This window comes from Solea solea, chromosome 4 (genome assembly GCF_958295425.1).
Source record: "Solea solea chromosome 4, fSolSol10.1, whole genome shotgun sequence".
Taxonomy (NCBI): Eukaryota; Metazoa; Chordata; class Actinopteri; order Pleuronectiformes; family Soleidae; genus Solea; species Solea solea.
This window is the reverse complement of record NC_081137.1, coordinates 11,158,199-11,184,233: the sequence shown is the minus strand read 5'-3', so window position 1 is coordinate 11,184,233 and position 26,035 is coordinate 11,158,199. Positions and strand designations below refer to the sequence as shown.

The following is a 26,035-nucleotide window of genomic DNA, read 5'->3' as shown; positions in this document are numbered from 1 at the left end:
GGAAAAGCCTTTAAACAGAAACATACAGCCACCCAGAGGGTGAACACAAGCGAGGTGAAATTACAGCGAAAAAGCTCCCCGGCAGAGAGTGAAGCAGCAGAACAGTTTGGGAATGGGGATTACAGATTGGTTGGATAAATAGTGGATTCTTTAAAGCAAAACACACAGTGTGAATGTCACCCAAGGTGGTATGGTCTAAAACCATCAATCCCTTTGAATCTAGGTGAGCTTCTCCTACGTAGAATGAGGGATTGATGCGGGGAGGAAGACTGCGCTTGCTCTCGCTTTTTGATCTTCCTGAATTTGCCCCGAGCTTGGTTTTGAACAGTGTAGCTGTGCAGCAGTCATATTAACAACCCAAGTGTTGTAAGGTAGTGTGTGTGTGTGTGTGTGTGTGTGTGTGTGTGCGAGCACAACCTTCAGTCTAGGTTTCCAACTCAGAATTAATCATTTCTGCAAATTGTTTGTTTCCTCTATAGTCTCCTGTGGGAAACTGGATGGTTGTGATGAGAAGCTTCTCTGGGGTAGATGAGCTGAAATTAATCAAAAACATCAATGGCTTGTTTTTTTTTTCTGAAATTGCCCTGCCTCTTTTCTAACCTCCTCTTCTCCAGCTGTTTTAACAAACAAAGCCATATAATACCTCAGTGCAGTTATATTTCCATTCATTTATTTCTATTATGACTCGTTTTACAAATACTCATCTGATCAATAACGAAAACCGACTTTTCCAAAAGATATGACATGTACTTCGCAATGTTTTGGAAGCATTAAGTCTAATGACAGATGCTTGCACTTGTACGTTTTTTTTTTTTATTGAACGAGTATTGTCTAAAACATCAAAGTTCCCTATGTTCCACATTAATATTCATGTCTGAAGAAAAGGAATAAAAAAAAACCCTGCGAAAACAAGACATGAAATGCAGATTAGCCTCTTCTGTGAAGATATGCAAATGAAAAGCCAGACCTCCAAAGCATTTCTTTGCACATGAGCAGATTTCACATGCACACTATACTTTATATGCCTCCTCATTCAAATCTGCACAGATATAATTATCATTCTGTTCAGCTAAATATAGAAATAGCCAGCAAGTTTCATATGAGTGTGGACAGTAGCGTGTATAGCCTTGAACTTTCAATAGCATGAGTGATCTGAAAAGTAAATGGAATTCATGAAAACAGCAATGGTTGGCTTTTCATTTAAAGGAGGTTCTGGCAGAGTTTGAATGATTAAAATAAACCAGAGCCTGGAGTCACTGGTGAAAAAAACATTTTCTTCATAATGACTTCATAAAAAGTCACTCATTCTGTGATATACTGTATGTTATGAAGGCCATGAGGGCACAATATGATTCCAAGGGCTGCCTCGTGATTGCTGTGAAGCACTGAATCACAGTCACCATTCTCACAATTTTACTATCATTTTGAATAGAATTTAATGATCAAATAATTATAATTTGCTTAATAATTGTTTTTGCGTTACCCCAGAATGAGCCTTTTACATTTATACCAGGAGTGGGGTCTTGCTTTACAGTGGCCCACAATGGACAAACTATCCTTTGAGCTTTGATGTTAAATGAAGACGACACAGGTTCTCCAACACACTTTGAAGGAAAGCGTGAGGTGCAAGATATTCAGCTACAGCATGATCATAAAAATATTGTAAAATGTATAGACTGTACTTTTAATGACCTGGTTCTATTATTATTATTATTATTATTGTTGTATTATCATCATTTGTATTTTTTTCTATCTATCTATCTATCGTTGTCATCACTCTCCATCTTGTCCTTGACAGCAGCATGCAGGTCACCTACCCTCTTGGATGCCAGCTCAAGGCAATCTATCTACCTACCTACCAAAAATAATCTATTTCATCTAAACAGTCCCAAATGGGATTCGTTCGAGTACTTTATGTTCAAATTGTGTGAAGAAGCTTTAATTTCCCATTTATAAGAAACACCCAATGTTGATGCATCACAAACAACGCCATACATTTCTGCATCAGTGCATCCGACACATCCCAAAAGCTCCAAAAATCCTTTATAACAGCAAACAAATACATTCCTGTTTAACTTTTACAAATACTGTATGACACAAGGGGACACATTTATGACTGAGCCTCGAAAGAGTCAAACCAAACATGCACTGAAGATAAAAATATACAGAAATATGACATACATTTTCTTAACATCCTTTAAGGAAATCCTTGTATATATGTTTATGTAAAGGCTTTGACTCCACATGGTAACTATGTAGGCTTACTATAGAGATGTAGCTTTAAATTCCCAGCATTTCAAATATATAAATAGGATTAAAAATTCAAAAAAACATCAAACACTGTCGTAGAAATGTATTTCCTGAAATGCTTTTACTTTCATGTCAGCAATCTTGACCTATAGCATCACTTCACTCAAACGACGCGTATCTCAACATGGAACAAATGCCACATGTAAACTTACAGCCGCGATAATTAATTGAAAGTGGGTTAATTCCTCCCACCACAGTAGTCCACATTAGCAGGGAAGCGATAAGGAACTGCTTTAATAGTGGGTCAGACCTTCACGGAGAAGTCCAGCTTGAGCTGAGTGAAGCTTATCTAAATCCTCTTGGCGGAGATATCAGAGGAGAGAGCAGAGGAGTGCTTAAATTTGCCTGAAAAGAAGCTCTTAGAAATACAGCAGCGGCAAGAACTTCCTCAGAAAGTGCTTGACTTTACTGCTCAGTGTTGACTGCTTTACTCAATACATTCTATTAAATAGAAGGGGAAAAAAAAGGGAAGCACACCGACTATGACAGCAAACCACTTTATAATGTGAAAGGGGGCACTATAGTATGTCAAATATGATTGAAAATGGCCAGACTCCACTTTTTCCATCCTCAGCAGCCGTGCAGTGGTGCTGGTCCCTCTTCTGTGTTTGGTGTCAATGAACGCACAAGGTCGCCTGCGCGGGTTACGTCGCGCTCGCTGCCAATAAACCTTCGCTGTCGCTCTGCTTTAGCGACTGCCCGCTTGAGCCTCTTTGCACTTCCTCCTCTTCATCAGATCTGCCGACGCTCAGGTGTCTGCGGCACACAGGAGGACTGTGGGGGTCAACACACACAGGCACAAGATTATATTCTGACTAAGCGACATATTAGAAAAGACACGCTGTAAAGAGGGCAACATTGGAAAACACACATGAAAACATGCATCATTTATGTGTCATGACTGCGTCCTCATTTTTAGTTTGGATTAGTAAATGCATCACAGAAATCCATGACCAGGTTTCACCCACATTTAGTAAATAATGTGCAGTTAGTGAAGTAAATGTCAGAGTTGAGACAATGCAAGAGATCCATTTGGAGCTGTTGAGCACAGTAACTGACACACTGGAAAGGAGACAATAAAACTGTTAGCTAAAAGCAGTAGAGACCTGAAATCAACGGACTTCCTTTCTTTCTTTCTACATCTGCTCTACATACTTCTGAAAACAAGCAAAATATTCAGTGCTGGTCTTAATATGTATAAGTCTTAATATTAAAATGTCATAATATTCCTAATGCAATGGACAGACAGAATAAAAAAGGTTTTTATTATGGAAAAAATTACAGCAAGATTACAACTGAAATTAGAAAAAATGTTTGTTTTTAATTTGTATTCATTTATGTGTGTGTTGCTTTTTGGTTATTTATTTATTTATTTGTTATTATGTTTATATGTATCTTCGTTGGTGTGATTTTGTGTACATCTTCATGTGTTTTACTTATGTAGAATAAATAAAAAGTTCTAAAAAAAAAAGTCATAATATTCCAAGAATAAAGCCATAATTTATGAGAATAAAGTCGTAATATTATAATATTCTTTTTTATGATTATCTATGTATTATTATTGTTATTAATATTATTATTATTATTATCAATATATATATATAATAATAAAGAGCAAAAGAACACCAATGTAACCAGTGATAGCCTGCAGTTGACCGCTAGCCATTTCGTTCTCCAGTCCGCAAGAGAGGATTCTTTCTTTCAAACAGACTCAGTTTCTTGCAGTCTTTTCAAAGTCCTGATGCTAAAGATAATGTGGTGCTGATGTGCCAAAAATATTAAGTATTTCTTTATTTTGTGAAGCCCCTATCAAAATGTAACTTCACGAAACAGGTGGCAGCTGATCATCTGAGAGTTTGCTTTATTCTCATAATTTTATGAAGTTATTCCAGAAAAAGAATATCAGTTTGGCCCTAACAGTCAGTCGTATGAGTACACCCTAAACCTTTACCAACTTTAATTTACTTCACATATCCCAATGTGTAACACATTGTTCGCACCTATTCTATGCTTTGCACCCCAGCTTGAGACGCAGTCACTCACTGAAAACATGGCTGCCAACAGTGACACAACAAAAAACTTCTCAGCCACCTCGTAAAACCTATGCAGACTTAAGTTAATGATATCTGTTATCTTGCTGTCAGACAATCTTTTTTGACTGAAAACATAACATCGTGTCACTTTGTAAACCTAGTACTTACTGCACCAAAGTCTATACAGAAAATAAGCAATTTGGCTTGTTGCTGAGTCACTGCTGCCTTCATCAGTGTATTCAAATGTGTTGTTTTGGGATTTGATGTTTAAAATCCTTCATTTAAATTTACCTATAAGACATAAACTTTCTCAACAAGACAGCAGCAGCTTCTGTGTCTCTAAAATACTAAAAAAACTAAACAAAATGACTCTTACAAAAAGGCAGCCAGATAAAGCAGTGAACATTATTCTTTACATTTAAGCAATTTTCTGGTGAGCATTTTGTGAAGTTGGTCAAGTCTCTTTCTCCTTGTGTCAGTGCTGTATCAACTACTATGTCCTTAATTACATCACTGATAATACCAGTTCATTTTCAAGTGAACCTAGAGCCAGTGTTGAAGTGGAGACTCATATTCTTGTTCTATTGCAAACATGAAGCAGCTGTCTTGCCTTCCTTTTTTCTTTGTCTTTTTTTTTTCAAACCACACAGGAGCAAGAGAGAAGCTGTCAGTAAAATTACTCTGAAAACACATCGCTTCTGAAGCTGAGAGATAATTTTAGACATTTTAATTATGATGCAAAGTGTCTTGCAATTCTCTTTAGACTCCTCTCAGTTAACACATCTAGGAAAAAAAAATGTGTAATTTCATTTCATCCCACTGCCAACATCTGTTTGTGTTTTTTTTGCGCGTGGAAGAGAGTCACCTCCATCAAGCAGAGACACTCACATTTGTACAGATATGATCCATCTGTACAAACAATAGAGAGGGAATGACAGAAGCAATGTTCTGATGTCAAGTAATAACAGTCATGATTACTGTATACAGGAAGCAAATAACAGCGTAATAAAGTATTTATCCTGTAAATTTAGACAAATGTTGACAAGAGGGAAGATCTTATTAGCGAGTACACGTGTAAACATTAAATAATTAATAGAGTATTTGTGTTGTGCAATAATTTATATCAGTTAACTCTTTCTTCGGGGAGTCAAAAAACAAAGTTGAGTGTTAGTGTATCACAGGGATTATAGTAAATAAAAAACCTTACACACACACACATACACACACACACAGAGCAATCTTTTAGTCGTTTGTTTTGCATCACCGTGCATCCCCTTACTGTCAGTCACTGCCAGGCCTGTACATATACTTCATCACCAAGTTATCCATCTTCTTTTGCTTCTTCTTGGATTCCTTCTTCTTAGGTTGTGCGCGACCTGTGACCTCCTTGTCATCATCATCGTCGTCATCCGGGTGTTTTGGGGCTCGTTTAATGCTGCTTGAGCTGCGGTAGGAGACGGTGGAGTGGGAGGAGGAGGAAGAGGACGATGACGACGATGACGACGACGACTCAGAGGAGGAAGAGGAATCCTCAGACTCACTCGGCTTCTTGTTAGATCTCCTCTTGGACTTCTTGTTTTTCTTCTTCCTTGAGCTCTTCCTGCTGTGATGATCATCTGACGAGTCGTCTGATGGAGAGACTCTACTCTTTTTATCTCTGCGACTGCGGGAGCTGCTGGTGCTCAGGGTGCTGGATGACCGATTACTGTAGTCCAGAGCAGAGCTTGATGAGGAGCGTAGCAGGCTGGATGAACTGCAGCCAAGCCCCTCATCCTCCCCCTTCTTCTTCATTTCTTCACTTCCCATTGTCGTCTTCTCATCCTCCTCCTCACCACTAGAATCACTGAGTTTGCTGCGCTTGAATTTAATGGGTTTGAAGCTCAGCACCTCGTTGATTGCCGCCTCCAAGTCAGGATCGAGGTAGTTGCGGTGTGTGACTGTTTTAATGTCAGATAATTCTGTCGCGTTGCCGTCTGAGGACCGTGGTTGAGCCGGGGTAGAAAAGCTGCGACTCCCTGAGCGGGGACTATAAGGTGAAGTCCCCCCTTCACTGAAAGCTACACTCTGGGCATCATCGTCATCATTGTCACGTAAACGCAGTCCAAATTCGCTGAGGCCGCAGCTTCGGGCAAGGGACAAGCGTGAACTGGTTTGTCTCTCATCTTTCCAAGAAGTGCTGCGATGCAGCGATCGGGGACTGGAGCGGCTCACGCTGCTGATCGTCGACTTATTGTCATCCTCCATGTCCAACATACTCCTCCTGGTGGACATCCTGCTGGGAACCACAGATGACACCATGGACTCCTTATCAAATTCAGGGCTGCTGCGGGAGGTCCAGCGGGACTCCAGGCCCTTTCGGGCTCTGCTGGTGGCCTCAGAATACGCCAAGGAGATGACAGAGCCTTTGTCATCTAAGTCTTCCTGGGCCTGGCTCTTCTTCCTTTCTTCCTGGAGCTCTCCAGACTTTGACTTGGCTTTACGAAGCGAGGTATGGTCTGGCATGTCAGGCTGCTCTTTGAGAGTGCTAAATAAGGAGTTTTCGTCGCCCGTCCCCCCAATGGAGTCTTTCAGGTTGGAGCGTTTCCTGTAGCTCAGGGAACTCATGACAGACACTGATCTGATTTGCTCTATGTCTTTCCCATCTTTGCTGGTGTCACTCATCTTCTCCTTACCTTCTTTCACCTCCTTGGTATCTGCATTTGCTGCGTATCTGAAGGGTTATGAAGTAAATTTGACACTGGGCACAATCAACAAAACAAACAAAAGATACTCAAAATAACTTCTTTTCTGCAACATCCACAGCTCATGTGTGGTAACTTCTTGGGAACACAGAAGCCTCTGGCTTGTGATTGGACAATAGAGACATGACATGAATATGAACAGCAAACTCTGTGACTCTTTGACTTTCTGGGATGTATTGCTCTGCTGCCATAGATACATTTGGCCAAAAAGCTTAAAATAAGAGTCAATGGGCAAAAAATCCTGAAAGAATGCATCACCAGCTACTAATTTTAGACCACAGACTGTATTTCATCTACTTTGTATTGTAAATGTTCTTCACCAGCTCTAATCGAGTTACGATTATTGATACAATTAGGGTATATAATAGTATACGATTTTAGCACAATTGTATTATATCAAATCTTATGATATGACCTCAAACCAATCAAATTGTACTGAATCAAACTGAATTGTTGCGTGGTGCCATGGTGGTACATTGGCTAGCCCTGTTGCCTCACAGCAAGAAAGGCACCAATTCGAATCCCGGCTCAACCGAGGGCCTTTCTGTGTGGGGTTTGAATGTTCTCTCTGTGTGTGTGGGTTTTATCCAGATTCCTCCCACAGTACAAAGACATTGACTGTCGGTGTGAATGTGAGAGTGAATGGTTGTTTTATCTTTGTATGTATGTTGGCCCTTTGATGGACTAGCGACTCGTCCAAGGTGGGCTCCGCCTTTCGCCCTACGTCAGCTGGGATTGGCTCCAGCTTCCCACTACCCTCATGTGGAGGATAAAGCAGTACACAGTGAGTAAATGAATCATAGCATAATACAAGTATTGTTCCTGAATCAAATGGAATTCCATGTATTGACATCCAATATGTCCAATATTTTAAAATCGGATTGTCCCACATGTTTTAAACACTAACATTTAGCTTCTTAAAGCCTATTTTTACACTTATTGCGTTAATATTGTGAATCCAAATTATTTTTGTCCTTTCTCTGGCTAGTGCAGACGTATACAGTATCAACTGTACGATGTGAGACAGTCAACCAGTGTGAAAATCTATCAAACTGTAACAGAGGTGTCATTTAGCAGGTGTGAGAACTGGCCCGGGGCCACTTAAATATATTTGGCAGCAGCCGTTCCTCCATTACCGCCTCCTGTCATTGGACATAATACTAGGAAAGAGGGATGACACCTAATCACAGAAAATACTCATCTGTCTTTTGCAAACTGCCCTGAGTAATCCTGTTTTTTTTTTTTAAGGTCAGGGGATGTGGGTCGTTTCATGTCGATGTCACCGCAGGGATACACTGTCATGATACAAAAGGACAAAATAACTAACCTGGTGTTTTTCAGGCTTCCTTCATCTGAGATGGTCTTAGTGGAGCCTTTGTTCTTCGAGAGCCAAGACTTGACACCGTCCACTCGGTCCTCCACCTCCGAATCTGTCTCTGTATCCTCAGCACTGTGAAGAACCAAATCATGTTTGTGAGAATCAACTGCGACTCAATATTCATCGCAACAAGTGACTATGAAATCTCTTAATCAAATTAGATTAATTGACATAGAAATTCTTCTTCTTAGTAAACTGAATCTGCTTCGTGCAACACCTCAGACACAAAAAAAAATGACGTCTTACGTAAATGGGTTTTCACATCCCAGCAGCTTGTTGTTAGCAATGATGCACAGCATGATGCACAGCAATCCAAAGCTTACAGCATGACTATATGATGCAACAATATATCCTGTACATATCCATTTTCTTTGAAACAACAGCTGTACATGACTGTAGCAAAGGCAACAGAACAAGACAAAACAGGATACAAGTTAAAAAGAAAAGGTAATAAATGGTAAGCATGCAATATTAACATCAAAAATAAGCAAAAAAAGATATCATCAAAAGTGTGGGGAACCGCACTGACGTGCGTTAAATGGCACAGACACATGAGATGTGTTTCGTGTTGTCTACTCAGAAGCAGAAGGTAGATGAAGGTCTTAGAGGCATAATTAACTTGTTTGGCTGGTTCTTGGCTGTGAGCATCTGTGTGGCGTGTCACCTGCTCCTGGTGATTGTTATTGGAGAAGAGCCACCAGGAGCCCAGTGGCCCTATATGCTTGACAAAACAATCAATAAACAGAGACCTGGGGATCACAAGAAAAAAAAAGAAAAAAGAAAAGCCCAGCAGATTCCACCTGCTTGAGCTTGCCACTTTATTTATTCGTTTCAAATCGACAATGCATTTCCTGGATTATGCCCACTGTTTCCTGGAAGCTTAATGTGACAGGAAATGGGGAGGAAGATGGGGCAAAAGAGAAACAACCTGAAGATTGGCGGGCCATACTGCCATCATTTGATTTGCGACTTTTGTGATCTATTACTTATGTGATTTATGTTGCATGTTTTTTGGGAGCTGCTCAACAATGACTCCCATTTCACACCTTTAAAGCAGTAGTATGTAACCTTTAAATACAGATGACTTTCTGTTACATTTAAACCGATTTTGAAAGCATCCAAAGCATCACATATCCACTACGTATCCTTCATTTAACATGTGCTGCCATGGTAATCTCTCTCAGAGAAAATTACATTGTCTCCAGTATAGTTTTTGATTGGAAATAAAACAAACTTCCGTGTATCTGAAGATATTGTTGAGAGTGAAGTAACTATTTCAATTTTTTTTTTTGATTTAGAGAAGACTTAGTTTCATCTCCACTGTTATTCATGGCTTCGCATTCTTGGACCTGCGCTCCATCCATCTAAAAGTTTGCCTTGTATATCACAACACTGTCGATGTATATTTCATCTACAGGGAGCCGGCTATCATTAAAAAGAAAAAAGGAAACGGTGACGCAGGGGTAACAGCTCCTGCGTCTCGCACAGGCTTATCCGTCTAAACCTTGGAACGTGACACGGAATGCATAAAAGCAGCAAAGACAGAGGAGGTGTGAGATGACAGACAGACTGCTGAGCTCTATCATTTGTCCACATTGCACATATCCATCTATGCAGGTCTCCCAGGGAGTGGTGCACCATTTATTTTCTCACCAAAAGCTTTGTGTCACTTTTTATGTCATGTTTCCTCAGAGAACACCATGTCCTCTCTTCTATTTCACTTTTTCTTTCGGGGGGAGGGGTGTTGGATCTGCCTAAAAGCTTTTTTTTTTTTTTTTTCCCCTTCACACAATAAAGGTGCTGCTGCTGCTGGTGTATGAGCATTATGAGCACGTCAGCACAGACAAAAACAAAGCTCAGATTCTCAGACTAAGCAACGTGCAAGCTTTCTAAGAGCTTTCCCGCACTCAACATTCCCTCCATCAACTTCACAGCCAGGTTTTTCTTAGGGGAAGGTGATACTAATGATAATCCCAGAGAGAATACATGACCTGATATATTTATTTCCAACAAAAACACGTTCATCTTGGAGTTTAAGTGGAATTTCATGAGGTAGCGAGCTAAAACTGTGACTCCAAGTGTATCTATTATACATTATGTGATTATTTTATACCTCTCTTATTTACAGAAGTGAATTGCTGCGACACCAGAATTTTTTTATTAATTAGTATCACGAAATAACCTAAGTAAGTGTAAAGAATTACGTTATAACAGTCCATTTCCTGTTAACCGTTGACAGATAAAACAAATTAATGTTGCACTGCAACACGGTTAATTAAATAGTGAAATAACTAAATGTTTTTTTTACAGAAAATTAATTGATATTTTAATTAATTAATGACACATTTAATTAATTAATGACACATTTAATTAATTATTTAATGGTGTATTTATTTATTTAATTTTGGCACTTTCCATCCTCCAGGAGTCCTGTATGTAAGGCCTGAAACTATGCACTGTCAAGTACTAAGTAGATGGACCTTGGAGAGAGAGCGAGGGCACCGGGCCTCTTGGTCTTGTGCACCGTCTCAAAGATTGGTGTGATTACATGTGTCAACTCTGGCAAGTTCCTCATCACAATCAGAGATGACGCCCTGCAGTTTATGTCTGGCATCGTCTCTGTTCTTGGTACTGAGCTGTCTTCAATAGATTCTTCCAACTTAACTCATCACTGATTCCAGAGATCTAATCACTGATCCCATAACCTTGGTGACAGAAATCTCCCCCAACACTCTGGTTGTGATCTGGCACAAGGTTTTCTAACATGAACTGGCCCAAAACATGTTTCACTGGACAGCCAATAGCCAATTGGGCTTGTAACCAATTCCCCATGTGTCCGGTTTGTGTGTGTTCACTGGTGTATAATATCACTAATTGGTGGTTATCAAATAAAATGAATGACTTCATGTTGACATATTATAAGTGAGCACATTATTATATAATGTGATAATTGATCATGTTATAGATTGTATATAAAAAGTAAAACGTTCCAAGTCATTGACAGGGATTGACAGGGATTGACAGGGAAGGCAGTTCAGTGCATTAGTACAGGGGACTTAATTACTCTCGCTGCCCATTTGTCGGCTCTATGATGCTTTGACTTTTTAACATGGTCTATTACAAAACAGAACACTGGAGCCAGCTCACGCAAAAATCATCACCCACACAAACATGAAATAAAAGGTGGCTCGCAATTGAGTGCTGTGCAAATGGTGTCACAAACGATTTGTCCTTGGCCTCCACACAGCGAGCTAACCAGTCCTGAGGCTCACAGATACAAACAAGCCCCAAGAATTTAGCGGTGAACGCTAATCGCTTCTGACAATCAGTCTGAGCTGGTTGTAAATCTTTGTCACAAATACTTAAAGTCAGAATCGACGCATGTGTGGCTGGTGTTTTTTTAGCAGTTTAGCACTTTTAAGGAAAACATATTTTCATGACAGATACACTGGCAAAAAAAGTCAGACCAGACAGTGAAGGAGATGGTTGACAAACACAAATGACTTCAGTTGGTAACACTAAAATAGATTCATTCAAACTTATATAAGAAATGTGTCTTCATATAATTAATATTTTGTTTTATTTTTGAATTACCTACATAAAAATGTAAAATTATCATAATCATGTCAAAACTTCAAATTCAGGTTATAATAAGATAGTTTTCGCTTTTTTCTTACAATGTGATATGGTTGTATAATAACACGAAAATATCTCATAGAGTGAAACTTTTCACGTAATTACATGACTATGATTTATTTTATTTTTTCTGGTGTGGCAACAATAAGCTAATGTTTCTATTTTTTTTTTTTTTTTTACATTATCTTCGACTTAAACAAAACAAGACATAATGCCATTGTAACCTCTGTTTTGAAACACGGAGTACACAAATGCAGATTAATAACGCAAATCATCTGGAAAATGCACTTTGTGTTTAGAACGCCTCCGTTATTGCTCATCCATGCTGCTAATGCAATGATGTCAAAGGAGGGAGGAATGCAATTAAGTCAACATGGTGTATCATTGTTCACAAGAAGAGAAGCAGAGCTGTGACACACCCAGGTTCACTGATGACACATGGATAACAACACACACACACACGGAGCAATAAAGTGTGTGACACCATGTGTCTTTAAGGAAACAACTGGATGCTAGAGTGGGATATGAAGTCTGTAATTATGTGCAAAGAACTGAAGAAATGAAAGTTAAAATTATTTGACATGCTGCAAATTAAAAAAAATAAAGGCACATGCGTTAACCCACTTGAGTCAAAGGGAATTTAGGGCTTGTAACTGGAGGGTTGCAGGTTCGAATGCCTGCCAGGTCAAGGGCTGGGGTACCCCTGAGCAACTTGAACTTGGTGAATCAACAGAACATAAAGCTAACATCATTTTCAAGCCGTCAGAGTTCACTGTGGACTGTAAATCCGTGAAGATTGAACTAAATATCACAGAACCTGACGGACTGAATATATCACAACTATAAAACCAGCTGTAGTGGATCTGTAGTATCCCGAAATACTTAAATACTCTCATCTTACTCCAGAGTACACCAAGACATTGTGATAAATGTGTGTTCAATTCTGTTGCTCATGTGTTCCAATCACTCCATATTCTGTACCTGCTTTTAACCCATTTAATGGCAGTGATCTATAGCTCTGCTATCTCTTAGGATCTTTGGGGATCCAGTAACGTTTGCTTGTCCCCGTTTGTTTTGGCACAACAGCTACTATTATACACATTTTACAGGTATAAAGGTTTCCGTTTTGAAGAGCACAGCTTCCTGCCAAAATGGCATTGTGTTAGTTCCAAGTCTTGCAGTGTATCTAGAGTCACAATCAATGATTACACATTTCACAGACAAGTCAACGCTCACTTTAAGGTTAAATATTTCACAACACTATGGAATGTGATTGGATCAGTGCAGCATTTGCATGCATGAAAAAAAACAGCAGCGGAGTTTTTGAGTGAAGAAAAACACGTTAGCTGTGCGTTGTGCCGTCATCGTTTTACACCGCCACCGCCTGACTGTGCGGCCATTCACATATAATCACATTTCATAGTCATGAGCATCACTCACACAGTCACACATACGGCCTTCCAGAGCATATGTAAAAGACTCCCAGCATGCTAGGTTTGCGCCACAGGTACAAAAGCAGATCAATTCAAAATCAAATACTTTACATCTCAATTTAAAATGGAACGACTGGTAGAAAAGAAATGCAAAATGATGTTCTAGAGGATGCTCTGGGAAATGTGAATGTACAGTATGTGCTTTAGGGACTCTATTTTGTTCATCATGTACCATATTGTCTGTTTTTATAGTAAATGTCTATGCTAAAAAGTATGTGATTTTTTGAAAAAAAGAGCACCTGCTCTCAATGGCCCTCAACTGTTTTCAATAATAACATTCTTATTCTCTACAATGTCCTATACATGTAAAAATCAATGTATAATTCTTGAAATAACATTAAAGATACTGTTATTAATTCACAGTCAGTCAAAATCAATCCCTTTTCAAACCATAAATGGTTTGTATTTATGTGTGCAGCACATTTTCTATTACTCATCTTTCATACACAGTAGACTAGCAGAGCTGGCAGAGCTGGGAATCAAACCCACAACCTTTGAGTTAAAAGACAACTGGCTCCACCACTGAGCTACCATCACACCAAGGTGACAAAATCATCTATTTTCCAAAAGCATACATTATCTTTGGATATATTTAGTTTGCTTACTTTAGCTTAATATTCAGGCCTTATTGAAATGGTTTTAAGTTTTGAATAATATAACAAATCAAATGTTCTATTAAGATGTGTAATTCTTGTTAATAGATTTATTTATTTATTTGTTAAATACAAAATGGAGGTAATACTCAAGATGAAAACAGACGAGAGAAGACAAGAAATATACATCTCAGTGAGTGAGTAGGATTATTGGTTAATTGATGATCATGCTGCAAATGAAAGCAGAGGATGTGGTTTAATAAGATTCATAGAGACAATAATGCAGTATTACTGTACCACAGGTATAAGAGGAGAGTTGTTTTTCTTTTTGGTTTAAATTTCTTTTTTTTTTTTCATTTCCTCCAACAATATACAACATATCCAATGTGTCATCACTTTTGTGTTTTTTCTGGCTCTGACAGAAGACACTTCCCACAAAAAAAGAAACTGAATGAAACATCTGGCCCGTTAAGCATAGCTTCTTCTTTTTGTTGTTGTTGTCACATATGTTTACCACAGACATGAAATGTCCATTCTCTTTAAAATAAATTCTCCTCGCTGTGTTATTGTGAACAACACACCCTGAAAGGATGAGGAATACTGCGTTACTCTCCTCTGTGGTTGAAAATGAGTGAGGAAACAAAACAAAACAAACAAAGGATGCATTTTTCCATTCTCACGTTTTGTTCCTTCTTTTCTGATATTTTGTCACCGTGTCTTGCAAACTGTCCAAAAGTGTGAAAAAACGGGGAGAAAAAAACGAGAAGGTGAGATACACAAACAACAGAGTAAAGAATAGTACACAGCAAATGAATGGTTTTACACTTCCATGTTCACACGTGGGGAAAAAGAACTATCCTTTGCGAAATCAGTGACTTCACAAATCAACTCCTGCTGTTGCTGGCCTCCTTCTCACACACAGCCAGTGTATGTAATGTCTTCCTTTCAAAGATCCTGTTTTACTGCAGACAGTGTTTACCTCAGTGTGCTCAGAGCTAGTCTAACCCTCAACCTCGCTGCAAAGAGGGAACGGGGGAACCAAACGGAGAAATCCAGCTCTGAGACAAGAGATCAGAAGCAGGGAGCTAAATTAAACCGTGTGAGAGGTACCTGGGGAACAGACAATGTAGAAAGCCTCACTCAGTACAAAAGAGGTGAGAGAGAAATAGATGTTGGAAGATGTGGGAGACTGAAAAAAGAATGAGGAGATGTGAGCCGGGATTGACAGACTACTGACAAACAAGCTGTTCCCATTTGGTAACTTTCTTGTAACTTATGAGGAAAACATGCTTTCACTACAGTACGTCATCTCCCCGATGCTCCAAACATACATTACGGGTGTAATTTATTTCCTACACTAAAAAATGTTTCATTTTATAAATACTTGGGAGTAATGGTCGTCACCGTTTCTCTGGGAAAAGAGCATTCATAATTCATACATACTGTGGAATTTGTCCGCAAATGGAAGTATATGCGAGCGAAGGTTGGAATTTTGAGTCGTTCGCTTTCGGTTGAATTATTAGAAGTCGAGCTAATAAGTCGGCATGACACCATGTCAGTGGTGAGATGCTGTATCGCGAGCAAGCAAAACCAGACGAAGGAGAAGAGGGAATTTGCATTGTTGCTTTTAGTCACATAAGTTCAAATATGATCCACTTATGATCCAGTTACACAAATATTTGTGCGAGTACTGTGACATGAAATTTGCTTTGCATCTAGTGCGAAGGCACCATTAAAATCTTGGGGTGAGAAGACAAATTTGTTTTGTAATCATTCAGCATTCTACTGAATTATGAAATCAGATGATGGTAGAGTTTGTCCACTTGTTTTAAACAGTAAATTCAAACTGTGACTGGTGATACGAGTGAACTCTAACAAGCCTCTGCTTCTTCTTCTTCTTCTTCTTCTTCTTCTTTCAGCATCTCCTTTAAGGGGGCGCCACAGCAGATCATCTGCTTCCATCTTGCCCTATCCCCTGTGTCCTCGTCTGATACACCAACTGTCCTCGTGTAACAACATCCATGATCATTCTCTGACTAGTAAACTCTACCAAGCAACACATCCCTATGTCGTTTTGTTGAGAAAATGAAGGAAACATGAGAGCATCAGGCTCTCTACCATATATGATGATGTATTATCTATCTCTATCTATCTGCCTAGCGAGCCACCTATCCAATTTTAGACCAGCGAGTTCCAGTACCTGTTGATTAAGTCATCATTGTCATCACTCTCCATCTCGTCCTCGATAGCAGCCTGCAGGTCACCTATCCTCTTGAATGCCAGCTTAAGGTCCACTTGTAAGCTCTGATTTGCCGCCTCCAAGCTCTCGATGTCCATCTCCTGGTAAATGGATCAGAGCACAGAAGTGCGGGTTACCTCCTGTGGTGCAAGCTGAGTCACTTCCAGTCTCCCAGCACGGAGGGCACTTACCAGCTCGTGCTTCTTGCGGCTCGCCTCTCCCTCCTTCTTGGACAGCTCTGCCATTTCTTCTTTCTGGTCCCTTATCTGCCTCTGCATCCGTTTATTCTGCTCCTTCTCCCTGTTTTCTGCAGCAATGTGCTGGTTTCTCTCCTCCATCAACTTCTCCAGATTCTCCTTTAGGCGACCCACCAGACTCTGAACAAGAGAAAGAGAAGAGAACAGAGAATAACACAGTCGGGCCATACTAAAGAAAAATAAATATTGCTATAGTTGTAATATTACGCAGTCTCAGATGATCAGCTGCAACCTGTGACAAGTTGAGGAACGTGGAGCATCTTGTGAAGTTATACTTTGGTTAGGGCTTCATTAATGAAGACTAGATAATCTTTTGGAGTTGATGTGCACATCAGCAGCACAATAGCTGTTCAGAGGTTTGACAGTTGCTGAAGTAACAATTAGATTGACAATTAGACGAGTGTGGGGTCTTTATTGCATACTGATTCTTATGAAATAGACAAACTGAAAATGGCATAGAAGGAATTAGCTGTCACATCATGTGGATGGAGGTATATACCACTAAAAAACTGAAGAAAAAAAAGTAAAGTCATGTCTTTTTTCTCGTACTATCACAACTTTTATTTCAGAATATTAAAACTTAATTCTCGAAAGCTTTTTGTTTTCCTCCAGGCCTTAATACTCCTTCATATCATAAAGTCCACACCGAAGCAGAGATAAAGTTTAAGCCCCTGACCCAAGTAAGCTTTCCCTTCTTATTCAGTATTGGATGAACTCAGATATTTCTTCATTCTTTTTTTTCCTGAAGTAAAATGTGCACCAGCTTGCTAAATCTCGCGAGGTGATTTTATGATTCAACTTTAGTTCACCTTGAAATTATTTTCAATGTTGTGCAGTTTATTTGCATTGCCATTGATGTGAAAAGGCCTTTTGATCAAAGGATATTTATGGATGTTTTTCTTAATCAGTACCTCAACAATATCAAACTATGCAAGAGGTGCCATACTGTACCCTCACTTTACATTATCTCACTGTCTTGATCAGTGGAATATTAAGGATTGAATCTGCATACATAGGTTGACAAAGCGTGTCTTTAAAAATCATCTCACCTCCAAGCGTTTGATCTGTGTCCTCTCATACTCCAGCTTTGTCTCCAGCTCACGGATCTTGGCCTCCTGACGGCTCACAAGAGACTTTTCCACCATGGACTGTTCCTGAAACTCCAGCTGACTCTGCAGCGAATGAAGCTGGAGGAAGGACACACACACATGCATATAAACAAACACAATCACTCCCTAAGGAGAGGCAGTTCCTGCACACATCCTCCTCGACCTCTTCTTCTTCCCCCTCTTCTTAAGTGGGTACTGTGAAAGACTTTTATGCTGATGTTATGTGTGCCTTAAAACAAAATTAGCGTCCACCTTTTCACCCTTCATGTGTAAATTCATTAAATCTCAGTAAATGGAAATGCTGTGCACCCAGTCTGAATAATGAGCTCTAGATAAGCTCACAGTTTTACCACAGTCGGTCAGAAGAGGAGCTTGTGGTTGGGGCTCAGCAGCATTGGGACGCAGTAACGTCGCAGGGCTGAGCTTCATGCAAAGCACGTTCCCGTTCCATCTGAATCGTTTTCTCATGACTGATAAAAAAAGAGGAAAGGTACGTCCCAATAACACCAGCCCACAAGGCAACGTGGCACCTAATGAGGGAGTTTGCATCTAAGACAAGGAGGATTTGGAGCTCTCCTTTGATATTTCTACAGAAGGCAGATTTCCCTCCCTACTGCTCATAAGATAACCACTTCAAGGTCAGACGCTTTAGATGGCTATCACTACCTTCCTTGGCAGAATTTAACAATGCCTCACAGCTTGTGAGTCTCTAGTGAAGCCAAAAATATTCATACGATATGGACCAGTAGCACATGTGACTCTTCATACAAGAAAACCAGGGTATAGATATGAGGAATACTAGGAATGAGCAGATATGAAACTCAGTATCTGTATCATACGGCGGCATATTAGGGTATGAGAAAAAAAAATATTTACGGACCCAGGGGAGGGGGGTAATATTTTGAGAAATAAGTTGCATATTTATAAGATTTAAAGTGGCAAATCTATGAGAAAATAAAGTCGCAGATTTATGAGATTTCAAGCGGAAAATCTACGAGAAAATAAAGTCGCAGATTTATGAGATTTCAAGTGGCAAATCTATGAGAAAATAAAGTCGCAGATTTATGAGAAAAAAGTCTTATAAATCTGCCACTTTTTCCCCAAAATATTACCCCCCCTCCCCGGGGTCCGTATTTTTTTTTTTTTTTCATACTTGGCTCTAATACGCCGTCGTAGTATCAGTATTGGTCAGAATCCCTTCAAAATTACTGAATCAGATATTTCAAAAAGAAAAACTTAAAAATATGACGACATTTGACTTTTTGCTGATTTATGATATGCTGATATATCAGGAGCGCTTGGTCTGATAACCAACATATTTTTGAACAAATGTTGCAGCCCTAAAATAAAGAAAAATAAAAAAATAAAAAAAAATTTCAGTCATTAGTCATATTAGGGGATCTTGGTGTGTTTCACCCATTTTAAAGCCAATATCAGCTGATACTGATAACAGCATGCGTCCCTATTTTTAAAATATTATATTGTCCAAAAACCCTACATTTCACTTAAATGCTCCACTAAGCACAGTCTGTAACGTGTGTGCTGTTTATCTCTTCTTTAAGGGAGCAGAATATCAGTAAATGCATGAGGACGGATGTGTTGTTCACATCTTCGTAGTTAAGAAATACAAAAAAAAAACTGTGATATCAGTATTGGAAAAAGATAGATATGCTTAGATATAACATTTAAAACTATAATACAGCATTTGGATAAAAACACAAACCAAAGGTCCAGCCTGAGTGTGTGCATGATAACAAAAACGCACTAAAGTATGGAATATAATAACTAAATTTAGCTGAAATTCCTTCTGCACACAAATGCATCAAAAGACAAGGCACACATTAATATATGACACCTGACATGTTATATGGTGTCCTCTGAACAAACAACCACTCCAACAGAAAATAACACTTTCATTATAAAAGCACTGTTACAACTGTAGGCCGAAATCACATGCATTATGCATGATGAATACACATTAATGCTGAACCTCAGCCATTTAACTGACAACTCGGCTACAGTAAACAGTAACTAAGCCTAGAAAAAGATTACATCATAGCTAATGTCTGTGTTAACCTACACTCAGAGTGCTGATTGTTAACATGTACTGTTTAAGTACCGAGTGAACTTCACATGTAAAATGTCAGATAGTAAAACAGATTTTTGCTTCGGATTGAAAGTTGAAGAAATCTGTTAAATATGGTTTAAATAGGACAGAAAGCTTCAAACACTTGATAAACACAGAAACATTTAAGGAAAAACATTCATTGCAACAATGTGTCTCAAACAATGAATAACCAAAATAAATATCACTATGAATGGCCCAGCCCTAATGAGAACCATGTGTTATGGTTTTCCATGTGGTATGGAAATTAAGACAAAATTAAAATGCGGGTTATGATTCTGTCATATCTTTGTTGCATTGTCAGATGAGCATGGATTAACTGACGTGATTCATATGTGACAGATGACGTGAGGAAATCTCTTACCAGATCAAATGTTGCACATCCTCCATCATGCACACGAAAGACACAGCACAGTGCATCGATGGAGGAGCCAATATGTCACATTCACTCGTAGATAACTTGATTTACATAATGCTAAAAGGTTAAAAAAAAGTCTTCCCTACCATGATCTTATTGCTCATAAAAGGTCATTTTTGTCCTTGGTCGAACACACAGAAAACACACATAGGGTATGTGTGAGTGAACAGAGGAATAGGAGTCTGCCATTTCAAATATGACTCAATTGTGAACACTGGCTATGAAGAGAGGAAACCGTCAGGGTTTTTCCAGTTGATTGGAATAATGATAGGATAGAATGCATAAAATGACCAGTGTGCAGTTCAGGTTTTGCTGCTGACTTATCATGTGTAATCAACATCAGCAGGTGAGTCACTGGATTAACAAACACACCACACTGTTTTCATACTTATTTCAAATGATAGCTTTTTTTGTTTACCTGAATACTTTCTCATCTTTTTGAAATAACACGACGCACTTGCAGTGGAACTGCAGACACAACCACACTTTAAAGAAAGTCAGAAGATGCTTCATCAAGTTCATCATTGATAAAAAGGGCTTCCATTTTTTTTTCCTCCCAAGTGCTTAAACCGCCTGAAAACGTGCTGCTGAGTTTATGTGCACGGCCCCTCGAGTCGAGAAAAGGCTAAAGAACAGTTTCTCACCCTGACTCTAAATCGTCACTGATTCCTGCTATTTAAATGCAAATCGCTTTGCAATTTTGAGAAAAAAGCTGCCACAGAGACGAAACACTTTTTTGGTCACAGTAATCAGAAAATCTCCAAGGTCTAATCAGAGCGCAGAGTCGAGGCAGTGGGCAGGTTCCTGATAGGCAAAAAAATAAATAAAAAATCTTCGTACCTTTTCTTGGATCTCCTGTCTCTCCTTCGTGGCCTCTTCCAGCTGAGCCTGCAGGTCAGTGATCTGGCTCAAGTCTCTGGCAGACTATCAGACATAAATACACACATACAGACACACACAAAGTCAATCATCAGAAAATGTGTGTCTGTACGTGTGTGTGTACGCGTGTGTGTCAGATACAGAGTGATTGTCGGTTAATGTTTCAATTATCTGTTAAAAAAAAGGACAAACAGCTTTTACATAAATGGTTAATGAATATCTGGTCTATGCCAAATAATGAGTCATGTGATCTGCTGTGGAACAGATTGCATCTCCCTGACACACACACACACACACAGATTTCAGAGGGGAGTGTGTCCTCCAAACCACAAAGCCTCTCCACTTCAACACACAGAGAAGAACAGAATATTAATGTTGATGCCAATGTCAGAGGTAAAATCCCACAACGTTTCAAACTAAATTAGAATAAACAAATACTAGACAATAATTAAACTTCAGTAAAAAAAAAAAAAAAAAAAAAAAAAAAACAGAAATACTGTTGAACTGCTGATCCTGGAACAGCACTTTATTTTAATGTGCTCTACCCCCTAAAGTATTATGTTTACCATCTTTTTATTTTTCTTACTTACTTTACTACATTTTTAGCTACTTTTATACTTGTATCTTCACATACAGTATATGCTCTGTTACTGCATCATATGCATTTGACACCTTGGACATACAACTGTCAGGACATACACCCAGATACAAATACTTAACAATAACCCGTGTTAGACGTAATGATGTTCCTTTGGTTGAGCAAATTGTCTCTGTCTGGACGTATCAGAATATTAATTTGCTACTTTTGGATCATCATGTTTTAATCAACCTGTAAGACCTGCGACACAAAATTATTTAGATACAAATGATACAAATTAATAATACCGTTTTTGCAGCAAAAATAAAATGTATAATAAGAATAAAATAGAACGATAGACTTGAATTTGATTTAAAAGAATAATACTGTCAAATCCTTTGCTCTGTGTCATGTTGGTTCTTCAGATGTTTTTTATCAAATGACTTGTGTCAAAGGAGCTACTTTTCTCCTCCTCTTCTTGACAGTCTAGCAGAGCACAGGTTACACTCTGTTCTACTGTTGTCCTCATTGTTTATCTCAAAGTGTTTCCAAACTGCTGACACTGCGACACACACTTATTGCTGCACAAGTGCTCAACTTGTAAGTAAAATATACATACCAGTACATGAAGGCAGCATCAACCTGATACTGGTATCGGTACGGCAGGTTAGATTTGACACCATACAACTTTATTGATTGGTGGCAATAATGTGAGGAGGTTTACTTCAGATAAGCTAAATAGAAACCACATGTTGACTAAATGAATGGGAAAATTGTGACATAAATCACTTAGTCATAAAGAAACTAACACCACTTTCCGTCGATAGGTATAATAGCGAATACCTGGAAACATCTGTGGTAGTTTCCCTGAAATTGTTAATTATTGGCCGTGAAACAAACTGGAGACAGGTGGATGATACATTTTTGTAACAAATATTATACAGAAATGACTACGGTCCTTGCATTAAACATAAATGAACTGGTGGTCACCAACCAGGGGCCTGCAGGAAGTCGATAAGTTGTAAAATTAGACACCTGAATCCAGACACTCAGTCTAAACACTATTATTTACTATGACTTATTTTTAAATGTTCACTTTGAATAAAGCTTATCAATGCAGCGATATCATTTAACTCATGAGGGATTTTGTTAAATACAGTTGGTTTCTCTTAAAACATCAAATATGTATTGACTAACCTTGTTATTATTGTTCCTTATTGGTTAAATATAGAAAAATTATTAAGAGAAAGCACTAATATGTATGCAAATATATAACATTCTGGTAAATTAAACAAATGCATAATATTCTGCCACTTAAAATCTAAATGACAGCCCTCCATATTATTCTCTGCCCTTGTTGTATTTTTTCCCCCACTTTTCTAATGTCCAAGTTCCTCACTTAAGGGTAAAGTGTTGGCATTGATAAAGGAGGCAGTTCTGATTCATTACCAAGGCTTTTGATGAGCAATGCTGAGGTGCGGAGAACAGATGAGTTACCTGAGCAACTGCGGCCTTGTGTTTTTTCATCAGCTCGTTCATGTCTTCCTGATCCTCCTCCATGCGCGACTGCAGGTCATTCTTCTCTCTCTGCAGCCGACTGACCTGCTCGTCCAACTGCGGGACAAAGAGAGAGTGCGCACTTTAGTTTCCAGTGACAGGATTTATTCATGAGCTATTGAATATGATAAATGGTCATTAACTGGTCAGGCCTGTGGCAGCGCAGGAATCTCATCTAATAGCAATGAAACACAATCTGGACAGGCTTCTGGCTGCAGGACGAGACCAATTGAAGATAATCAATTGGCTCATTTAGGCTGGGGAAAGTGCAGCCAGTGTCGCACATACTGGTGATGTCCTATTTAGAGTTCATAATCCACGTTCAGAGGCTCAGGCCCTCAATATGCATTCTATAAAGTGGGACATTTGCAAGACCTTCCTTTTTCCATAAATGCAGCAATTAACAAGCAATTGTGTGCGTGTGCGTGTGTGTGCGTGGGTGTGTGTGTGTGTGTGTCATCCCCAGAGACACAAAAATCCTCAGTCTTCACGTCTGAAATGTAGGCAGTATTCTCATGAGACGACCATTAATGAGCAGATGGAGGTGGAAAACAAAAACGACAAAGCTTATTTATCCATTAGCGCAAAATGTTGAAATCAGACATATGCCAAAGGCCATTTTTTATTTTAATATCCCACCACAGCTTGATGATGTATGCATATTAATATTGCTGCATTTTGAAGAGGCGGAGTTTGACAGGCACAAGCTCTCCATTAATTAAATGTTGTTTGTGTGCTTCTGGTTTAATTTGCTCGCCAAAAGACGGGAATAGATGCACTTACAGAAACAATTTCTCTCTTATCGAGAGTGTGAAACGGGAAGGAGGGAGGTCTGGGGTATTTCATTATTCATTATTTGTGTGTCAAATTACACACACTATTGATTCATGCCACCGACAAACAAGCACATGTGAAGATGATTGGCATTCAAGCCCACTTGAGTGAATAATTGAAACATGCAGCTAAACAGATGTCAAAACTCACCGACATCTTGACTTTGACCATGTCGTCCATTTGGATATGCAAGTCCTCAATTTCAATCTCCATACTCTTCCGAGCCTTCACTGCCGCGGCGCAGGTGAACTCTGACTCCTCCAGCTGTGAGGAACAGAAGGAGGGGAAAGGTGAAGGGCAAATGGAAGGAGGCCAAGATCAAGGGCCACTACTGGATATGCAGAGGGCAGAGGATTCTTCAATGTGTGTTTTCATAGGCCAGAGTTCATATGCATGCTGTATGTGGTTATCCCAGATGGTGTTTGGACAAGAGGCATTAACAACCTCCTTTCTTTACTCTCTTCTACCAGTCGAGACAGATGTTTGTACACTCACTCTCAGTGATGTTTTTCTCTCCACTGTTGCCAAGTGTTTGCTCTTTGTCTTCATGTTGAGTTTCTCTGTAATAATTGTAAAGCTTGACCTTACAATTACGGCGTGAAGGGCCTTGAAATAATGTATGTTCTGAATCGGCACTATACAAATAAAACTAAACTGAATTGTAAGCCCATCACTGGAATCACAGAACAGAACCCCTGCTCTGCTGAGGCACAACACATTGTAACACAAGAGATCCAACATAAGCCCACAGATCAAAAAGCTTCTGCACATGTGTGGTTGCTCTCAGAAAATGTCTTTATTACAGACCAGGTGATGTTTCAAGCCCTTGAAATGCAGCACCTGCACCAAGTCATTTGACCCCCAAACCTGTCACCTTTGAGTCACCTATCGACTATCATCGATTCAAATATACAGTTCAGCACTCAGCTTGCTTGGAACCTCGCCAGAGCAGGTACTAAAAAAAGTACCCAGTACCAGGTACTATCCTAGTGGAAACGCAACTTAACTGTGCCGAGGCGAGGCGAGCTGGTGGAAACACACCATAATTAACTAGTGTCACAAAATCACAAACGTGGACTAGTATTAATTTGCACTTTCATACTAAGTGTGGTGATACTGACCTTAAAATTGAAAAATAACAAAAAAAACAGCAGAAAGAAAGAAAGAAAGAAGTAGGAAACACAATAGTTTTCCCGCCCTGGGACTGGTTTTCAAAAAAATTCTGCTTCAGGGGTCAAAGCCAATACGATTACAACTTAAAACACTTGAACAGATTCACCTCGACTCTTTTGTGTGGCCAGCCCCTTACTCTTTTTACACGCCTGTGCATGGGTGTTATGACCCTCGGTCACAAGCTTTGGGTTCGTTTAGCACTTTTATTTCCAGTTTCTCTCCTCCTATGAGAGTGTCTGTGTGAGTGTGGTGTGGGTGTGTCTGTGTGACTGTCAGTCTCTCAGGTGGATCTCAGCAACCAGGTGGCACACTGTGAGTGTCTAATTGGAAGGGGATTGTCTCACCATGTGTGGTTGAAGAGAAGAGGGCCTGGACTACAAAAACCCTCCCTGATGTGCACTCTGGGCGTCCCCCTCACCTTCCCAAAATAATCCTATGCAATTTTCGTAGTGTGTGAAGATTTGGATAAGTTGCTGTATGGATATGGTATTTAAGTTTATTTTTGAAAGCTGCAGTAAATAGAATCTTTGCTTTTGAGATTTTTGTTTATTTAAGATAAATAATAGTTGTAGTAATGTTATTTTTTAGGGTTAATTAAAAGGTAACAGTAGTAGGAGAGGGAAACCATTTAGTTTCATCCTGTTTTCAATTAGGAGCTTATTTTCTGTTTTCTATTTGCAGGT

At 39.2% G+C, this 26,035-nt stretch overlaps 1 protein-coding gene across 8 annotated transcripts in view; it reads right to left on the bottom strand.

The window, feature by feature from the left end:
* Positions 1 to 2,026: 2,026 nt before the first annotated feature.
* The window catches only part of LOC131458504 (unconventional myosin-XVIIIa-like), an 89,644-nt gene continuing 65,635 nt past the window's right edge, over positions 2,027 to 26,035 (bottom strand). For 6 of the 8 annotated variants that reach the window (XM_058627645.1, XM_058627646.1, XM_058627649.1 and 3 more), the window contains 10 exons: positions 24,330 to 24,443; positions 23,286 to 23,402; positions 21,173 to 21,256; positions 17,730 to 17,867; positions 16,615 to 16,800; positions 16,385 to 16,524; positions 14,865 to 14,909; positions 8,412 to 8,534; positions 5,623 to 7,053; positions 2,995 to 3,084 (listed from right to left, as the gene is read on the bottom strand). In XM_058627645.1, coding sequence (XP_058483628.1) covers positions 5,625 to 7,053; positions 8,412 to 8,534; positions 14,865 to 14,909; positions 16,385 to 16,524; positions 16,615 to 16,800; positions 17,730 to 17,867; positions 21,173 to 21,256; positions 23,286 to 23,402; positions 24,330 to 24,443 — 2,376 coding nt within the window. In that variant the 3' untranslated portion in view covers positions 2,995 to 3,084; positions 5,623 to 5,624. Of the gene's footprint in view, positions 3,085 to 5,622; positions 7,054 to 8,411; positions 8,535 to 14,864; positions 14,910 to 16,384; positions 16,525 to 16,614; positions 16,801 to 17,729; positions 17,868 to 21,172; positions 21,257 to 23,285; positions 23,403 to 24,329; positions 24,444 to 26,035 lie in introns of all 8 variants that reach the window. The other 2 variants (XM_058627653.1, XM_058627647.1) reach the window with 2 other exon arrangements.